This window comes from Myotis daubentonii, chromosome 3, assembly GCF_963259705.1.
Source record: "Myotis daubentonii chromosome 3, mMyoDau2.1, whole genome shotgun sequence".
NCBI lineage: Eukaryota > Metazoa > Chordata > Mammalia > Chiroptera > Vespertilionidae > Myotis > Myotis daubentonii.
In genome coordinates, this window is record NC_081842.1 from 2,555,246 (window position 1) to 2,575,198 (window position 19,953).

Consider the following 19,953-nt stretch of genomic DNA (forward strand, 5'->3'; position numbering starts at 1 on the left):
CGCTGCGCGGTGGAGCATCAGACCTGGCCCAGCTGTGAGGGCCGCCGGCGGTGGAGGCGATGCTCGGGCTCAGCTGCTCTGGAGGGAGAGCTTCACTGCTGGCGGAAGAGACCATGCGGCAGGGGTGGCTGGGACAGGTGCCCGCCTGGTCCCTCAGTCTCTTTCTAAGACTCTGAGGGGCCAACAGCCCTGGGTCAAGAGGCCACGCTCCTGGCCGCGGCCGCTGCCCATGGACCCCCTGGTGCCCCAGGCCCCGGCGAGCCCGCAGGCCCCCGGGACAGGCAGCACCTGGTGAGCTGCTCCCCGCGCAGCCGGGAAACAAGGCCGCGCACTGATCAGTCATCACCACGGGCTTCCAGCCCCTCCCGCTCACCTGCCCTGTGACCACAGGCCGGCTCCCTTTGGCACCGGAACAGCGGCTCAGACGGCTCAGACGTTCACTCAGGTCCAGGGAACAGGTAGGGACTGGTTCCCAGCGAGGGGAAAAACACAGCAAATACTTTGGACTGAACTCCGTGCGCGTGTCTTGCTGCGGCTTGCAGGCCCGCGCGGCGCTCAGACGGCGCTAATTAGCCCCGGAGCCAAGTGGGGCAGCCCTGAGAAGCCCTGGCTCTGCTAATCTGATCCCGCCGCCAGGAGGGGCCGAGGGCCTGGGACCTGGGATGAGTGGGGCGGCTGGGGCGTGGGAAGAGCTCGCTCCGGAGGCTGGAGCCATGTTTGGACCGGCCAACCTGTTGGTCAAGCAAACAAGTGGGTTGACCTTCCCCGCTGGGCTCAGTGCCCTGGCTGGGAGAGGAGGCGCCGACTCCAGTCCTGGCCGTGCCTCCAGCTTCCCTGAGGCCTGGGGCCAGTGAACCCGTCTGTGCTGCTGCGTCTCGTCTGTGAAATGGGTACAGGGCATCCATCCTGTGGGAAGCAAATGAGATGAGGGTGATGCTGTAGACACGGGCCCTGGCTGGATCCCTGCAAGGCCATGGTCAGCAGGGCTGGCCCGGGGGTGGGGGGAGAGGAACAGGGCGAGTGTGGGCACATTTCCCCGAGGGCAGAACAGCTGCAGGCGGCCCAGGGCACCCAGGAGAGGGGATGCGGGGGCGGGAGACTGCTCTGCAGCCCGGGAGGCAGCTCCCAGGAGCTCGGCACAGCTGGGGCCCAAGGGGGAAGGTCAGCCTGCCTGGCCGAGGCCCCGGGAGCGCAAAGGCCCTTTCCTCAGAGCTGGTCCTCCATGGAGACCCACTGTGCTCACAGAGGCCCCAGGCACCTACGCCTGGCCCCTCCCCCGCAGAGCACCCGGGGGGCCAGCCCTCCGCTGGGCCTGAGCTTCCTGGAGACACCTCGGGCACGGTCCCCGCCACACTGTCGCCCCTGCCCTGGTGCCGACCACCGCCCCACCCCAGGAGGCCCCGAGGGCAGGCGTGGGGCTCACACAGTTTTGAGTCTCTAGAAGAGAGTCCCCTCCCAAGAAATATTTGCTGAACCCAACGGAGCCCTTTATGAAGCACTGAGACCACGGGAGGGGCGGGGACCTCCCTGAAGTCATATGCCCATCGGCAGATGCTGCCCGTGCTGCGCAGGCCGGTCGGGCACGGCCAGATCCGCGTCCCCCTCTCAGTGGGTTGGAGACGGGAGACTTCTCAGTAGCCATGACGCGGACCCTTTAACTGCTGAGGGAAACAGCCGAGGGCTGCTGAGTTAACCTCCAAACCCTTCACCTCCTTCCCTGGTGGCCTCCTCAGATCTCACCCCCACCCGTTTCCCACCGAGCCACCTGCTCCTCGGAGACGCTGATCAGATCGCTCGGTCTCGCCCCACAGGTGTCGGTATGTGTTGGTTGGCAGCCACCCACCTGGGCTCTGCTGGTGAACGCGCCCACGTGGCTCAGCCGTCGCAGACGTCACAGGGAGCACGTCTGGATGGTGGGATGCAGCAACTGCTGCTCCCTGGCTGCGCCGTGTCACGTGTCCTGTGGTTCGTGTGGCATGGTCTCCCCTGCCTCTGCCACAGAGCCTGGCACGAGTAGCTGGCTGGATCCTGGCTAGGGCCGGGCTCAGTGATGACCTCTTTGGTCCTTTCGTGTGTGTCCACGTCCTTTCTCTGCAGCTGCCAAGGATGTTTCTAGTGTACCCCTGGCCTGGGACCATCTGTCGGCATCCTCCTATTGGGGATGAGGCTGGGGACCCCCGCTGAGGTACCAAAGCAGCCGAAGTCACCCACCATGGATTGGGGTGGCCATGGTCTCCGGGGTGTTTGAGGTCAGATCTGGAGGGGAGGGAGAGAGGCTCACCCTTTCCCTTCAAGGTCAAGACTATCTGTGGCCACCGTCTCCAATGGGGGACTTAACGGAAGGTGTCTTAACAAGAGACCGACCTCTGGTAATTCCAGGGGAAACTTGAAATGCATATCCCAGCTGAGAAAACAACAGCGCAGTGATTCCTGCTCACACTGGGGCAGCAGGCACCGGGCTGGGGCCTTTTCTGCGAGCAGGCTGGGCTAGGAGGTGTGAGAACCACTGAGGGGGTGAGTGAGCTTGGCTGGATTTGACTCCACGGGAAAGTGAGGCCAGTGGTGAAGTACCCTGGCCTGCTCTGCTGTTTTTAGATGACTTGGCAGGTGGTAGGAACCATGTCATCTTGGCTGAGTCACTGAACTTTTCCATATTTCAGTGTCTTCATCTGTGTGCTGGGGACGATCATAATATCCACCCACACACCCAACCCTACTTCTGGGGACAGACGGGAAGAGCAAGTGAGGCGATGGACTTTTTTTGTAAAATGTTATGCAACGTGGATTTATCATAACTTGGTTGATTGGGTCTTGGGTGTCTAAATGTCAACTCTTAGTTCCAACATTCAAATCTATTTAGTTTTTATATTGAAGTACTAGAGGCCTGGTGCACAAAAATTTGTGCACTTGGGGGGGTCCCTCAGCCTGGCCTATACCCTCTTACAGTCTGGGACCCCTCGGAGGATGTCCACCTGCTGGCTTAGGACCACTCCCTGGGAGATCGGGCCCAAGCTGGCAGTCAGACATCCCTCTGGCAGCCCGGCAGCCCTCGGGGGATGTCCACTTGCCAGCGGGGAGCAGGCCTAAGCTGCAGTCGGACATCCTTAGTGCTGCTGAGGTGGCGGGAGAGGCTCCCACCACCACTGCTGTACTGGCAGCCGTCAGCCTGGCTTGTGGCTAAGCAGAGCTCCCCCTGTGGGAGCACCCTGACCACCAGAGGGCAGCTCCTGCATTGAGCATCTTCCCCCTGGTGGTCAGTGTGTGTCATAGTGACCAGTCATTCCCAGTCATTCTGCTGTTAGGGTCAATTTGCATATTACCCTTTTATTATATAGGATAGAGGCCTGGTGCATGGGTGGGGGCCGGCTGGTTTGCCCTGAAGGTGTCCCAGATCAGGGTGGGGGTCCCGCTTGGGTGAGACCCAAATACTTTGGACTGAACTCCTGGGTGAGGGGCTGATGGCTATTTGCAGGCCGGTCACACCCCCTTTAGGGTGGGAGTCCCCACTGGGGTGTCTGGCCAGCCTGGGTGAGGGGCTGATGGCTATTTGCAGGCTGGTCAAGCCCCACCCCCCGAGTGGGGACCCTCACCCCATGGAGGTTTGGCCAGCCTGGGTGAGGGGCTGATGGGTGTTTGCAGGTTGGTCACACCCCCTTCAGGGTGGGGGTCCCCACTGGGGTGCCTGGCCAGCCTGGGTGAGGGGCTGAGGGCCGTTTTCAGGCTGGCCAAGCCCCTGGGCAACGGAAGCTCCCAGCCTCTCCTTTTTTCCTTTTTTTCTTTTATTCTGGGATTTATTTACTTTCTATATTTGAAACTTTGTAGCCTTGAGTGGAGCTCAGAGCCAGCCAGGGCGGGCGGGTGGGGAGTTTGGCTTCCTTCATCACTGGGGCAACCAAGCCTCCTGCTTGCTCCAGCTCCGTGGCTGCCAGCCGCCATCTTGGTTGGGTTGATTTGCATATAGTTGCTCTGATTGGCTGGTAGGCGTGGCTTGGGGGTGTAGCGAAGGTACGGTCAATTTGCATGTTTGTCTTTTATTAGTGTTGATATGTGGATGCATAAACATGCACCAATCACAACTTGTGATTTAGCTTGATGAGCTGGAACCCAGAGGTACAGCATTATCAGCGCCCAAGAAGCCCCTTGTGCCTCCTCCCCGTCACTGTGCCCTCCGTCCCTCCTCGAGGTAATCACTATCCAGGCCTTTAAAAACTCAGATCCGTGTTTTCCTGTTTGGAACTCTGCACATGGACTCATACAGTATGTGTTTTTTGTTTGTTTGTTTAGCTTCTTAACCTTACATTTGTGAGAAAGATGTTGCTAAAGCAGTCCTTTATGAATTTTCATTATTGCATAGTATCCTATTGTATAACTAGACCACAATTTATACTATTCTAATTGATTGATTGATTATTGAATGGTTAACCCATTCAATGAATTCTTGGAACAAACCCAACTTGACCTGATGTATTATCTTTTTTTTATATTGAAGGATTCAGTTTGATCGTATTTTATTCTCTCTTTTATCTCTGTGCTTATGGCTGCGATTGGTTTGTTTTTCTTCTTTGCCATGTTCTTTTCAGGTTTTGGTATCAAGGTTATGCTGGCTTCTTTTATCCTCCATGTGTACTTTTACTTTAAAAAATCTGTATTTCAGCCTGGCTATTTCTTTTGACCTATCTCTTAATTCACGAATCCTCTCTTTAGCTGTCTCTCATTTACTGTTACATTTATTAGTTAAGTTCTTTTTTTTATTGTCTACAGTTTTACATATGTCTCCTTTTTCCCCAATGGACACCCCCCCATATTAGTTAAGTTCTTAATTCCAGTCCAAGCTGTTTTAAATCATAGCATTTTCTTTTTTCTTTTTATGCTTTCATGTTGTCCACTGAGGGTCTGCATATAGCCATATACATTTCTTGCATTTATTAATTAGATGTAGTTCAAGTCCATCGCTGATAATGTCTGTGGGACTATCCCTTTATTTGTTTCCTGTAGGTTTTCAGTTATTTGTTCATGCCTTTTGGAGCCTCAGGGAGTTTGGGCTGAACACGGAGGATTGTGTATAAACGTGGTTGCGATCACGTGAGGCCCTGGATGCTTGGGGAGGCAGTAGACGTTAGTCATTTACCTTAATCCACGCAGGTATCGAGGCATTAGTGTCTGGGTCTCCGTATTTGTGAGGCTGCAATCCCAAGTGCAGCTCTTTGCACACCTCAGCTGAAATTCTGGGCCACCTGTCAGCGCCTCTCTCACCTCTCTTCCTTAAAGGGCCCTTCACCCTGACTTTTGTCCCTGTACTTTGTAAGACTAACAGAAGTAGTTTAGCTTCTCAGAATTCTCGAGAAACAAAAACTACCTGGAGGGGAAAAGCAAAATCAGTGCCAATGCCAGACTCACCCCCCTTCTCACGTCTTTTCCTTTTCCCTTTCTTTCTAGGACATTGGATTTTGGTGTCTGCTGCCTTGGTTTGATATGTCTTCAAACACACACACACACATGCACACACACATATGCACACACACACATGTACGCACACATGCACACACGCACACGTGCGCGCTTTGATGATTCCTTAGTTGTTCCCTGTGGGGTGTGTGTTAGCTGTGTTACACGGCTCCACTGCGGGCAGAGATCTTTCAAAATCTGCTTTTCACATTCCAAATGCATGGCTCCTTCTAACGCCAGGCTGGGCGGCCGGACATGCTTCTGAGAGCCAGCTCCGGAGAAGCCTGAGTTGTGTTTCTGATTTCAGAAAGCTCATCCACTTGAACTCAAAGCTTCTGGCACTATTTCTTCATCCCCAGGCTCACGCGCCCTTTCTTGTTCCGCAGTCACCCCCGCCTGTGGAAGGCGTGCGGAAGCGGCCACGGTCCGGATCTGCGCTCAGGGCGACTCAGAAGGTGTTTCCCAGAACCCACAGGGGAGGCTGTGGACACCCTGCCTGTCGAGCCACGCGACCTGGCCCCAGACTGTCCGTGACTTTGGAGTCGCTCTTTGTTCTTCGAGCTCTGGCAGCACCCGGGAAAGGCTGTCTGTGGGCGCTGACTTTCCCCTGACTTTCTGATGGTTTCTTTTGTCAACATGACCAACTAGTTGTGAATCAGAGTCATGGCATCTTCAGAATGACACACGCAGAGGCTCAGACCTGCACCCTTTTAAATGCAGCCTCATTAAAGGGAGGTGCTGAGCCTTGTAAATGCTGGGAATAGTGCCGAGTGCTCCATTCAAGGCATTTAGCACACACGGTAGGACTCATTGCTAAGACAGCACGGGAGCTGCCAAGGGGCCACTCTAAAGAACTGCCATTTCCACTCGCAATGATACATCTGATAAGAGCTGATCTTGGAAACTTATAAAGAACTTATAAAGCTCAACATCAAAAAAACAAACATCCAGTTAAAAAATGGGCAAAGGACCTGAATAGACACTTCTCCAAAGAGGACACACAGATGGCCAACAGACACATGAAAAGATGCTTAATGTCACTAATCACCAGAGAAATGCAAATAAAAACCACCAGGAAATATCTCCTCACACCCGTCAGAGTGGCCACCATCAATAAATCAACAAACAGCAAGTGTTAGTGAGCACGTGGAGGTAAGGGAGCCCTCATGCACTGCTGGTGGGAATGCAGACTGGGGCAACCACTGTGGAAGACAGCGTGGAGTTTCCTCAAAAAATTAAAACTGGAGCTGTCTTACGAGCCAGTGATTCCACTTCTGGGAATATATCCGAAGAAACACTGATTTAAAGGAATATATGTCCCCCTATGTTCATTGCAGTCTTATTTACAACAGCCAAGATTTGGAAGCCGCCCAGGTGCCCATCGGTAGAGGAGTGGATAAAAAAGCTGTGGTACATTTACACAATGGCATACTACTGGGCCATTGCCGGGAGCCGGTCCATCCTTGCTGTTTCAAGGGACCTGGCATATATGGCATACGGTTCTTAATATGTTTGCTCACCTTCTTGGCGCTGTGTTTTAACCAAGGTCACCTCTCCAAGAAAGGTTGAATCCCCAGGTAGGGATTTTCTCCTGAAGTTAGGGAGGGAATAAAACCCCTCAACTAAGTGCCAGGCGGGTAATTAATCACTTAACTATGAACAATCATGCTTAAGCTACATAATCTTTACTCCCTGGAATGGAGATAAGAAACGCCCTAACCTTTGGAATAGAGATTGATAGGATTGAATCAACTGGTATAAATACAGATGTAACAAGACAGCAAGACACAGAACTTAGAAGTCAGAACTCAGAAGACAGAACCTACACAGAACCTAGAGACAGAAGACCTTCGCTGGAGAGAACATGGCAAAAGATCCTGGACTGAACCTGACTACAGAAATATGGCAAGAGAACCTGACTAGAACCTGGTGACCGAACCTGGCTGGAGATCTCAGACAGAACCTGGCTGGAGAACCTAGCGAGGAAACATGGCTACAGAACCTGGCTGGGGAACCTGGAGAACCTGGCTGGAGAACCTAGCAAGAGAACATGGACACAGAACTTGGCTGGAGATTGTGGCTAGAGATCCTGGCAAGGCTGCTGATCAACTGAACGCTGTCTCCGTGTCATTCCTTCTTCGCCGACTCCGTCCACACCTTTGGGGACCCCTGGACCCGCTGGGGTTGGACCCCAGCAGGCCATAAAAGAAAAAAGAAGGAAATCTTACCTTTTGCAACAGCATGGATGGGTGTGGCGAACATTATGCTAAGTGAAATAAGCCAGTCAGAGAAAGACAAGTGCCATATGATGTCACATATATGTGGAACTTAACGAAAAAAATAAAGCGACAACACAACAAAAAGATACAGACTCACAGAGAACAGGCTGGCCGCTGTCAGAGGGGAGGGGCTTGGGGAGCTGGGTGAAAAAGGTGAAAGGATGAAGCAAAAAACCTCCCCAAACTCACAGACACAGACAACAGCCTGGTGGTTCCCAGGGGGAAGGGGGTGGGGGAGGGAGAGGAGGTGCCGAGGGGAGAAATGGTGATGGAAGGCGACTCGACTTGGGGTGGTGGACACACCTTACAATGCACAATGATGTCTCACTAGAGAATTGTACACCTGAAACCTATCTAATTTTATTAACGAGTGCCACTTCAATAAATTCAATAAAAAATTATAAAAGAAATAAATGGTAAAGTACAGTATGTCTTAAAGTGACAAGCCCAAGAGCCGAGAATGGCTTTGATCTTTAAGGGGCTCATGAACAGGGCAGAGCCCCTGCAGAGCTCTATTCCCGCATTCAAACGTCGGGAGGGACCCAGCGGCGCTCAGGCCTGCGGGCCTTGGCCTCTACCCCAGGGAGGCCGGGGAGGAGGCTAATTCCATCCAACGCTTTACAAACTTTTTATGGCGCGAAGCCAGCGTTCGTCCCTCCCTGGTAACCGGTGAACTGGAGTCTTGCTCAAGCCTTGCTTTTCCATCATTACAGACACGATTTGTAAAGAAAGAGAGACAGTGGGACCCAAAGAAAGAGTGTTTTGCTCCTGAATGAAACCTGTGGCTGCCGCCGCCTTATGTTACCGTGGTGAAGGGGTTCACCTGTCTCCTCCCGCTCCCTGCCACCCAGGCCTGTACCCCTTCTTTTAAAAATATATTTTATTGATGTCAGAGAGAAAGGGAGGGAGAGAGAGAGAGAATCATCAATGATGAGAGAACCATGGATTGGCTGCCTCCTGCACGCCCCACACTGGGGATTGAGCCCGCAACCTGGGTGTGTGCCCTGACCGGGAGTTGAACCTTGACCTCCTGGTTCATAGGTCGACGCTCGACCCCTGAGCCACACGGCCGGGCTTGTGCCCCTTCTTCATAGTGACCGGTAACCTCCGGAGTCATCGTGGGCAGCCTGCTTGTCTGCTCTGTCCCGGGAGCAGCTAGAGGCTCACAGACAGCGCAGGGACGTGGTCAGGGCTGTGGCAAGAGACGTTCAAAGGAGACGCATAACTATGCGACCTGCACCCCCATGGACTCTGTCCCCCTCAACAGCACGTGGGTGTCTGTCCCTCCTCTGACCCCAAGGGGCCAGGTCATGGGAAGAAGTAGCCTTCATGGTGCACGAAGGCTCACAGGCCAGGAATGCAGGTCTGTGGTGGTTCCAGCAGCTGCCCCTCACTCTTCCTCCCACTTCCATGGCGACCACAGGGACAGGTCTGGCCACAGAGTCCAAGGAGATCTCGCAACAGCGCGAAGGCTATTGAGCCAAAAGTGAGTTTGACCTCATTAGCCGCCTACTTGCACCGAGTCCGAGGAATGATCAGTGACGTGGCATGGATTCAGCACCTGAGCTCAGAAACAGCACAAACCTGCAGCGCAGCATCTCCTGTGTCCCTCCCACGCTCACCCAGTGTGACCGCGTCTCCTGAACGCTGTTCACCATTCCCCCGATTTTCTTCCAACCCCACGTGGCCCTCAGCAAGGGAAGCGGGAGACTTGGGCACAGAGACACACGGGGGCAGGGGGCGCCTTGATGGAGGCAGGGCCTGGAGTGATGTGTCTGTGAGCGAGGACCACCGAGGACGGGGGAGGGGCACCGAAGACCTGGGGGGGCACCGAGGATGGGGGTGTTGTCACCGAAGACCTGGGGGAGAGCCCCCAGGACGGAGGCGGGGAGCAGAAGCAGAGAGGTCTGGGCAGATCCTCCCTCAGAGCCTCCAGACCGAGCCGTCCTTGCCACCATGACCTGGAACTCTGGCCTCCACACAGAGGATGCCGTTCTGTTGGGTAAGCCACCAGCGTGTGGTGCTGTCAGGGCAGCTGCGGGCACTGCCTGGTGCCGGCTAATGGTGGGTCCGCCTCCCCCGTTGGGGGGAGGACGCGGCCTGGTCACCGCCTCTGTCAGGTGAAAGGCGGGTTTGGCGGGAGACGCCCAGCTCACTCACGTGCAGGACCCTCTCGGGGTCCCTGAGGCGAGGAAGTGGCGCCTGCTCACGGGATTTCCAGTAACACAGGACCCTGCTCTGCACGCATAAGGCTTCCATCCTCAGGCGCTGCCTCAGGGACATGGGAGCAGAGGGGACGGGAGGGATGCGGATGTGGTTCCCGAGGCTGGGTCTGCCCACACCGGCCTCCGCCAGGGCGGTGAAGTGAGCGCATTCCCGCGTCTCCTCCCCTCTCAGCAGGCAGGCCCAGAGCCGGTTCCTGTGGGTCAGGGAGGAGGCACCCCCATCCCCGGGAAGCCCCAGGGCTGGGCGAGGCGAAACTGAGGATAACGGAATGGACTCTGGACTTTAATGAACGATAAGGGGTTGGTATTAGCTCATTCACGGTTGCAAAGGCACCTCCTGATGTTTGAAATATCGATGATAGGGATGCGTGCTCTGGGGTGCACGTGCCGGGGTGCATGTGCTGGGGTGCACGTGCTGGGGTATGAGTGCTGGGGTGCATGTGCTGGGGTGCGCGTGCTGGGGTCTGAGTGCTGGGGTGCATGTGCTGGGGTGCATGTGCTGGGGTCTCAGTGCTGGGGTGCGCATGCTGGGGTCTGAGTGCTGGGGTGCATGTGCTGGGGTGCGCGTGCTGGGGTGCATGTGCTGGGGTGCGCGTGCTGGGGTCTGAGTGCTGGGGTGCATGTGCTGGGGTCTGAGTGCTGGGGTCTGAGTGCTGGGGTGCATGTGCTGGGGTGAGCGTGCTGGGGTCTGAGTGCTGGGGTGCACGTGCTGGGGTGCGCATGCTGGGATGCATGTGATGCCAGGGGATGGTGACTGTCCAGACTCTTTTCTACATTTCCCTGTAAGTCTAAAACTTCTAAAAAATAAAGTTTATGGCCTGGACGGCGTGGCTCAGTGGTTGAGTGTCAACTTGTGAACCAGGTCAAGGTTCATTTCTGGTGAAGGCACCTGCCTGGGTTGTAGGCTCGGTCCCCAGAAGGGGATGAGCAGGAGGCAGCTAGTCAATGATTCTCTTATCATTGATGTTTCCCTCTCTCTCCCTCTCCATTCCTCTCTGAAATCAATAATAATAATAATAATTATATATAAAATAACGTTTATGAATTAAAAATAAACCAATAAACGAAGAGCACTGTGAGAGGGTGTGGTGGACTGATGCCACTCAGCTGTCACGGGGTCTGATACTCTCGGGCGTGCCGGGAGGTGGCTCTGACCTGGAACCTCACTGTGACCTTGTGCCTGAAGCCCTTTTGTCCCCACCTGCCCCCTGTTTGCCCCCACGCTCGCACAGTCATTTCTCCTGCTTTTCAAGAAGGGCCTTCCGGGGAGGCCACCGTCAAGGGTTTGGACAGCTCCTCTGTCGACAGTGGCTGGAGTGCTGCTCTGAGCTTCAGGACAGAGGGTGTTAGAAGCAGGCATCAGGGCCAGGTCACTGCTCCTCCACCAGGGGCCCAGCAGTCCGGGTGAACCCCTGCTCCCCGAACCTTGGCTTTCCCGTGTCCCCGGGGCCAGTGTACAACCCCAGCCAGCCGGTGTCCGCGGAGCCCGCGGTGGAGCCTGGCTTCAGTAGCACTTACCATGCTTGTGGTTTCTCTGCAGGCCGCCTCTCCTCCTCTGCAACACATGAGCGCTTTGGAAGGTGCTGGAACCTCTGCGCACCAAGGCCTGGCCAAACCGCCAGAGACAGTGGTGACCTAGCTCCCACCTGGCGAGTCTCAGTCTTCCTCTTCCTACAGCATGAGGTGCCGACCCCAGAAACCTACCTCAATAAAACCTCCTGAAAGAGTGATGGTCAAAACATCAAGTCTTTCTGAACCCTCAGTTCTCTTCAAGTCTACAAAAGTTCTAGCACAGGGCACATGCACACGCAGAAGGCCTCAGAGGGCTGTTCCCACGCAAGACACCAGGGCAGCGTGGTGCCCGCCAGGACAGGGCGGTAGATGGGGTGGCATAGCCGTGCGCTGGCTGAAGGAGGTCTAAGTGCTGATGGGGAAGCAGAAATGCTGCCTTTTGCATGGATGCAGGTAAAACATGGTCTGTGCACTGTCGGTACGGAAAAGCCTGGAAGGATGAGCACAAAACAGCTGACAGCCCCAGCCAGGCATGGGGTGGGAGAAGTGGAACGTTTCAGCTTTTTATCGGGTGTTGTTTACATTATTATTTTATTGCATTTATTGGGGTGACACTGGTTAATAAAACCATAAAAGTTTCACGTGCACAACCCAACAAAACCTCATCTGCATACTGCCTCGTGCGCCCATTGCCCTCAGCAAAGTCTCTTTCCGTCCCCATGTATCCCCTCTTTGCCCTCTCCTCTCCCACCCCTTTCCTCTGGCTGTTACTGCACTGTTGTCTGTGCCTATGTGTTATCTATACTAATAATATAGGAATATGCAAATTGTCCGGGATGCCGTCACAGTAACAGTAACGACCAAACAGGCTGCGTGGGGTGACCAGGCCGGCAGGGGGGTTAGTGAGGGACGACTAAACGACTGAACATCAGGCTGTCTTGGGCAACCAGGCTGGCAGTGGGGGGCAGTTGGGGGGCGACCAGGCCATAGGCAGTGGCAGTGAGGGGTGACCAGGCCAGCAGGGGGGGGCAATTGGGGGTGATAAGGCTGGCAGGGGGGGCAGTTAGGGGTGATCAGGCAGGCAGGCAGGTGAGCAGTTAGGAGCCAGCAGTCCTAAATTGTGAGAGGGATATCTAACTGCCAGTTTAGGCCTGATCCTCGGGATCGTGCCTAAACCGGCAGTCAGACATCCCCCAAGGGGTCCCGGATTGGAGAGGGTGCAGGCTGGGCTGAGGGGAGCCCCCTCCTGTGCACGATTTTTGTGTACCGGATATATATAGTTCTTTGCTTAATCCCTCCACGTTTTTTCATCCAGCCCCCAAACTCCCTCCCCTCTGACTGCTACCCGTCTGTTCTCTTTCTCTGTGAGTCTGTTTCCACCTTGTCTGTGAAATCATTTTGTTCATTAGATGCCACATGTATGTGAGATCATGTGGTAGGGTTTCCATTTCGATGCGTAGCACCACCTTAGCATGCACTGAGCATGTGTTATGTGCCAAGCTCTCAAGTGTTTGACATGTGTGAACTTACTTAAGTGCCAGCACTGGAAACTGTCTTACTTCACAGCTGAGAAGAACTAGGGCACTGGCTTCACGTGTTCCCTCGTGTGACAATCCTGGGCCCCCGAGGCAGTCTGGCCCCTGGGGCCACGCTCCCGGCCGCCCCAAGGCCTCCTTCCTGACCGCAGATGACCGATCCTCCCCCGCCTCCCGCCTCGCTCAGTAGCCATCACTTCCCACGTCCCAGTTTCTCTTGATCCCACTCGCTTCCGTTCCTGACACCCTCTGTGGCCACAGTTAAGACCGCGAGACGACGGTGACCAGACGGGAAGGAGCGCTGGGCCATGCTTCTTGGCTGGGAGGTAACGTGGGTGGCACAGACCTCGGGGCGGAAACATTAGCAGGAATTTGCAGGGCGGGGAGGGGCGGAAAGAGCTTCCTAAAGCTCCCACCACCGCTCAGGCTGCCTCCCGGGACTGACAGGAAGGGAGCCGACAGGTGACTGGCCGCAGGTTGAACACATCCCCTTTCCACGTCGTGTTGGCAAAGCACACGTAATTCTTTCTCCTTCTTCCTTTTGTTTTTGAAGACAAGCGTGGAAGCCTGCTCCGGGCTCCTGAGCACCCAGGGGGCAGCCCGGGAGCCGGGCCTGCGCTTGGCCAGGGCCCTCAGAGCCAGGCGGCTGCTGGGAGGGGCTGCCCCCCAGGGCCCTGTCCTGTGTGTTGCGTGGGCTTCCTGTGGCCCCAGCCCTGCACGTCAGAGAAAGACGGAACCGCTGTGATAGGGTCTAGGTTCTGCCACACTGTGTACTTGCCATTCACTAGTTATCACACGGGGCTCACAGAAGGTTCCGTGGGGCAAAGACAGTGAGGCTCCGAGGGTCCTGGGCAGCGGCAGTCCAGACACCGGGACACCCTGCATAGGCTGGGCACGAGGGCTGGGCACGAGGGCTGGGCACGAGCTGGGCATGAGGCTGGGCACAGGGCTGGGCACGAGGGCTGGGCATGAGGGCTTGGCACGAGCTGGGCACGAGGCTGGGCACCAGGGCTGGGCATGAGGGCTGGGCACGAGACTGGGCATGAGGGTTGGGTATGAGGGCTGGGCATGAGACCTGGGCATAAGGCTGTGCACAGGGCTGGGCATAAGTGTTGGGCACAGGGCTGGGCATGAGGGTTGGGCATGAGGGCTGGGCATGAGGCTGGGCACCAGGGCTGTGCATGAGGGTTGGGCACAAGGGCTGGGTCCAGGGCTGGGCATGAGGGCTGGGCATGAGGCTGGGCACCAGGGCTGTGCATGAGGGTTGGGCACAAGGACTGGGTCCAGGACTGGGCATGAGGCTGGGCATGAGGGCTGGGTCCAGGGCTGGGCATGAGGCTAGGAACGAGGCTGGGCACCAGGGCTGCTCTGGAGGATGGAAGGGGCCACTCCGATCACACAGGAACCTGGGCCCGAGTGCCCGCCCTTCTGCACCACTAGAACCACCTCGGAGAGGACCTGGCTGCCTCCCAGCCTCTCTGGTTTCCAGCTCGAGACTGACAGTCCCTCAGGAAGGGTCTGTGGGCAGCGGGAGGAGGACCCGCGCGTCCCCCCGGGAGCCCCTGTGCAGAACCCGCCCCGCGCGGAGCGGCCGCCATGGGCCGCGAGGACCGCACCTGCTGGCCGCTTTTTCAAGAGACGTTCCGCCGTCGTTTCAATTTGAAAGTTTATTTTTTCCATTGATGGTTACACATCCAGAACAGCACAGAGAACGCACGGTTCTTTTTTTTTTTTTTTTTTGCACATTCATTTTCCCTCAAACAAAAGTGAACTTAAAAAAATTTTGCAACCATGCCATTAGCTCTTTATAAAAGTGGATAAAAAGTAGTTTGTTTTAAAGTCTAAAATAAACAAAGGATAAAGAAGCATTTTTGTCTACAGTATTGAGCAAACGTAAGAAAACGTCCTTAGAAGCACACATAAAATTGAAAAAAGTTATCGTATTAACAATATTTTATAATGGAGCTTAAAACCTATTTACAGACATAAATACAACGAACTTGGTTGATGCAACTCTCCCGGAAGGAAAAAGAAACCCAGCCGCCAGCCTCACGGGCCCTGACCTGGCTGAAGGGGGAGGACAATGCCAGAGAGACAAGCAGAAAACGCCCAACAGTGTGCCCTGCAGGCGAACGCGAAGGCATCTGTTCAGATGTCACAGCTGTTTTCTGAGACGATGGTTAGACTGACGTTCGCTGTGTAACAGACCCCAAACGTGTCACCCCCCGGAAAGAAAAACCACCCAAACCGAGAGTCACTGGGCAGGAGGTCCCATGGAAACAGGTCCGGACAGAAACCCGCAATGGGAGCTGCAGGGCTTGGAGTGAGACCATGCGTTTCCCGCCCAGTGAGAGCCGTTCCGTCCGTGGGCACAGCCCGGGCAGCTTCAGCTCTGACTGTGCCCGGCCTGGCAGGCTCCGGCCGGGGCCGCGGGCACCCGAGCAGGAAGAAGCCCACTCGTGGCTGCTCCAGTTTGGACTCCTGGTGTTGGGCAGGGTGTATTTCCCAGACAGAAGGAGGGGGGGAGGGGGAGAGAGACAGTGGGAGATGTTACAGGGGCAAAGAGGGAGAGAACTGTAAGTATGATCGATAGTGAGAAAAAGAAAACACTGCAATGAAACGTGTCCATGTCTTAATTATAAATAAGATGAAGAGATGGCTTAGCTCGTGTTTCTTCTCCGGCACCAAAGGCTCCCGGAGACACCCGGCTTTGCCATCACTGGCTGTTGGCCTCCCGGCTGAAAGGCCACCTTAATGTACCGGCCGGACGACGCAGTCCCTCAGGGAAAGTCACCAGCTGTGCCCTCTATCTCCCAAACAGCTGACCTCAGATTCACTTTTTCTGAAACAATTAAACACCGAATCTGCTGGAAGGGGACTCCGGATGGCCAAACCCGGGGGCCTGCGGGACAGCGAGCAGCCCTGCTCACGCGTGGCCTCAGACCGAAGGCTCACGCAACAGGTGACCTGCTTCTGGTGCAGGACCCTCGGCTGATTTCCAGCTGGAATATCATCAGGGACCAGAATTGAACAACAAAAAAATTTTTTTCCTTCATTTTCCCCAGCACTTTGTCAGGGTAGATGTGGCCACAGGTGCTGGGTAGAACATTTGAAGTCAATGTGGGGTAAACGGGCTGAGGGTTCTTTTCAGAAATGGACATTTTAAATGGACTGGCAGGTAATTTTCCTGCCAAATAAAATAAAATAAAATAAAGCAATCTAGAATAAAATAGGAAAATGAATGCCGGAGGGAGGATTATGTCTAAAATGACCATGGACCTCGCCTGGGGCTTCCCCGAGCTCTGCTTAGCCCTTTTCTAGAGAACCTTGACCGCACAAGACAGACTCCATCCTCTTCTCCTCTCACCAAAGTGCTACTGCGTTTGCGTAAAACAGCATACCCAGGGCGGGCAACAGTCGGGGAACAGCCGCTCGCATGGCAAACAATACAATAATGAATAAATAACAATACAAGAATAAACTCTGTGTTTTGCATATTCACAACTGTAAACCCACGTCCCCCACCCCTGGATATAGGAGAAAACTCAAAAACAAGTTGCTTTAAATAAACTCAGCTGTCTTTGCTGCCTGCAGCCGAAGATCTTCCTACCGCGAACCCTTACATTTACAGAATAAAAACCAAACACTGTTCTCAAGTCCTGCTCTCTCACGCTCTTCCGAGCTGACCCGGAGTCGCTCCCAGGAGTCGAAGAGGCGCATTAAACGGCCCCCGGCCACTTTGAGCGCACGCACGTCCAAGTCAGCAGCTCGTGTGTGTGAGCTGGAGTATCTATGCGCTCTGACCGGATCCTCCAGTCAAAACAGTGCCATCAGTTTACAGTGACATCGGCTATGCTTGACTTGTAGCCATGGGCAGCAGGGGTGACACGCAGGTCAAAGTGCACCCTCCCTCCCTCGGCCTGGGGACGGCGACACGAAGGTGGGTGGTCAGCGAGCAGCACGGGGTGGGGTCCTGCACAGCTGGGACTGATGCTCCCTCCAGAGACGGAGGGAGACTGGCTCGCGCAGGCCGGCTGCTGGCCCATCCTGGCCGGGGACCTGCAGCGGGCAAAGGCACCCGGCCCAGTCCCTTCCACCCCCAGCCTCCGGGAACAGCCACACGTTTTGTTCTGTGTAAACGAGCAGGTAACTGCAAACGAGGAGCATTTTCTTAAAGCTAAAAGCCACTACATTCTGGATTCGGCAGATCTCCTTCCCACCCAGAACCCAGCATCGCAGGAACCCCTGAATTCACGGATTTGGCTCCCATGTGGATACTGCTCCCCCACATGGCTGACTTTGGATTTGTTCTGAAATTACCAAGAGGCAGGCAGTGAGCGGATCCCTAGGCCGACAGTAAGTCCTGGCCAGAGGGGCCCTCGCTGGCGTCTCCCGAGCCCTCTGGAGTCAGGCTTGACCTCTGCTTCCAGGGCGGGAGTCAGGCAGCAGAGGGCTCCGCAGGACACCCCCTGCCTCGGGTCTCTGGACGGACCCTCAGGATCTGAAAAGGCTATTAAAACATTGCTGCATCAGCTACCAACTCGTTCGATTAACATTAAAGGAAGTTTAATGTAAACAATATGTAGATAACCAAGTGATCACATTACCCACCCTTTTCCCCCAGCCTTCTTCAATGTGATACATTTAACTTTGGCTACTATCAAAAAAAAATGTAGTACTTGATATTCTTCTTCTTAATATAAGTACATTTAAATAATAAAAAAGTATCAACACATAAGTGACTGTCTATACATCAAGATACATAAATATCTAGGGACTCCTCGCGGGAATACAGTAGTTGAAAATGACCCAAAGCTGTCGCTGTTTCTTAAAAGAACACAAACACACAACTGCACAAAAGTCCAAAAGAAAAGTTAAATAAAACTTACAAGGAAAGGAATCATATTTTTTTTCAATTGTCATAGCGAGAAAGAAGCAAGCTCAAATTTTCATATATATGTATATAAAAATAAAACCACCTCAAATGCAAATACGCATTTTGCAATTTATAAGGTGCTGGAAAAGAACATGAACAATACCAATTCGATGCCAAACAGGATGAGTTGCATCCCCCAACCCTGAACCAAACTTCCATACTCTTTGGAATAAACAACTTGGTTAAAAAGTGAAGTCAGGGTATAAAATCTTTCTTTTATTCACAGCATTGCTAATTCAGAAGCATTCACAGTTTTCCTCTGGAATCTTCCTGTTCGCCTCCCGGGGGCCACATGGCCGGACCGTCACACTCTGCAGACGGCGGGCTCTCATGGCGCTGGAGGCCGGCCGCGATGGCGATGGCGATGGCCCGGCCGGTCCAGCTGGTGCCAGGGGCGCGGGGGCCCGGCCGGTCCAGCTGGTGCCGGCGGCCCGGCGAGGCGGGCTCAGTAGGGCCGCCACACGGCCTCCTCCAGGCGCGCGGCGGGCATGGTGGGCGAGTTGCTGTGGCTGCCCTCGGCCTCGCCCGCGTCGCTGGGCGTGGGCAGGCTGGGGTGCAGCAGCGCGGCGCCCGTGGACGCGTTGGTGCAGGGCGGCAGGATGCGCGGCGGCGAGCGCTCGCCCACCATGGAGAACTGGTAGGAGCCGGCGGACGCGCCGTAGTACAGGTGGTAGGAGGGCGAGCCCGCCTGGAAGGGGCCGCCCTGCGCCTGCGAGGAGCCCGGGTAGGGCGGCGGCAGGTACGTGTGGTAGCGCGTGGCCGAGCCCATGGCCGACATGCCGATGCCGATGCCCGAGGTGACGGGCGTCGGGGAGTAGGTGAAGGCGCCCGGGTAGTGCATGCGCGGGTCCGAGATGGAGGGCAGCGCCGGGAACTGGCGCGGGTCGCCGAAGGCCGTCAGCTCGGGGGCCGCTGCGGGCGGGAAAGCATCATGGTGAGAGGGGAGCTCAGGGGCCCCGCCCTCGCTGCCAGCCCCTGCAGGACCATTACCCAGAATGCCGCTGCCCAGGGAGGTGGGGGACTACCCAGAATGCCGCTGAACAGGGAGGTGGAGGACTACCCAGAATGCCACTGCCCAGAGAGGTGGGGGACTACCCAGAATGCTGCTGTCGGGGGAGGTGGGGGGACTACCCAGAATGCTACTGCCCGGGAAGTCGGAGGATAACCCAGAATGCTGCTGCTGGGGCAGGTGGGACACTAGGCAGAATACTATTGCCAAGGAATTGAGGACTTCCCAGAATGCTGCTGCTCAGGAAGCTGGAAGACTACCCAGAGTACTACTGCTCAGGAAGCTAGGAGAGTACCCAGAATGCTACTGTCCAGGAAGCTGAAAAATTACCCAGAATGCTGCTGCTCAGGAAGCTGGAAGACTACCCGAGTATTACTGCTCAGGAAGCTAGGAGAGTACCCAGAATGCTACTGCCCAGGAAGCTGGAAGACTACCCAGAATGCTGCTGTCCAGGAAGCTGAAAAATTACCCAGCATGCTGCTGCTCTGGGAGATGGGGACTTCCCGGAATGCTACTGCCCAGGGAGCTAGGAGAGTACCCAGAATGCTGCTGCCCAGGGAGATAGTATGATAATATATAGTAAAAGAAGAGAATATATGCTACCAAGTAACATAAACGCGAATATAATATGCTATCACGTAGCATAACAATAGAGATCTAATATGGGTACAGTATGTGGAGTACAGACATGACGTAGGTGTGTGCAGTACAGATACAATGACTGGTGTCATCCCGGGCTGGCAACCTGCAGCCCAGGGGTCAAATCCAGCCGTGCGTTTCCGTGTCCCACAAGCTAAGAATGCGCATTATTATATTTTTAAGTGGCTGAAAAAGAAGTCAAAGGAAGACTGTGTCCTGTAATGAAATTTATGTGAGATTCAAATTTCAGGGTCAGTGCATAAAGCTTTATTGGCATCAGCCTCATTCCTTTATGCGTTGTCTCTGCCTGCGTTTGAGCTGCCGCTGCAGCGTTGAGGGTCACGACTTAGACCGCAGGGCCCTGAAATACTAA

At 55.0% G+C, this 19,953-nt stretch overlaps 1 protein-coding gene across 5 annotated transcripts in view; it reads right to left on the bottom strand.

The window, feature by feature from the left end:
* Nucleotides 1-17,537: 17,537 nt before the first annotated feature.
* Nucleotides 17,538-19,953, bottom strand: part of RUNX1 (RUNX family transcription factor 1) — a 193,375-nt gene continuing 190,959 nt past the window's right edge. For all 5 annotated transcript variants that reach the window (XM_059686397.1, XM_059686395.1, XM_059686393.1 and 2 more), the window contains one exon: nt 17,538-18,844. In XM_059686397.1, coding sequence (XP_059542380.1) covers nt 18,378-18,844 — 467 coding nt within the window. In that variant the 3' untranslated portion in view covers nt 17,538-18,377. The remainder of the gene's footprint in view (nt 18,845-19,953) is intronic.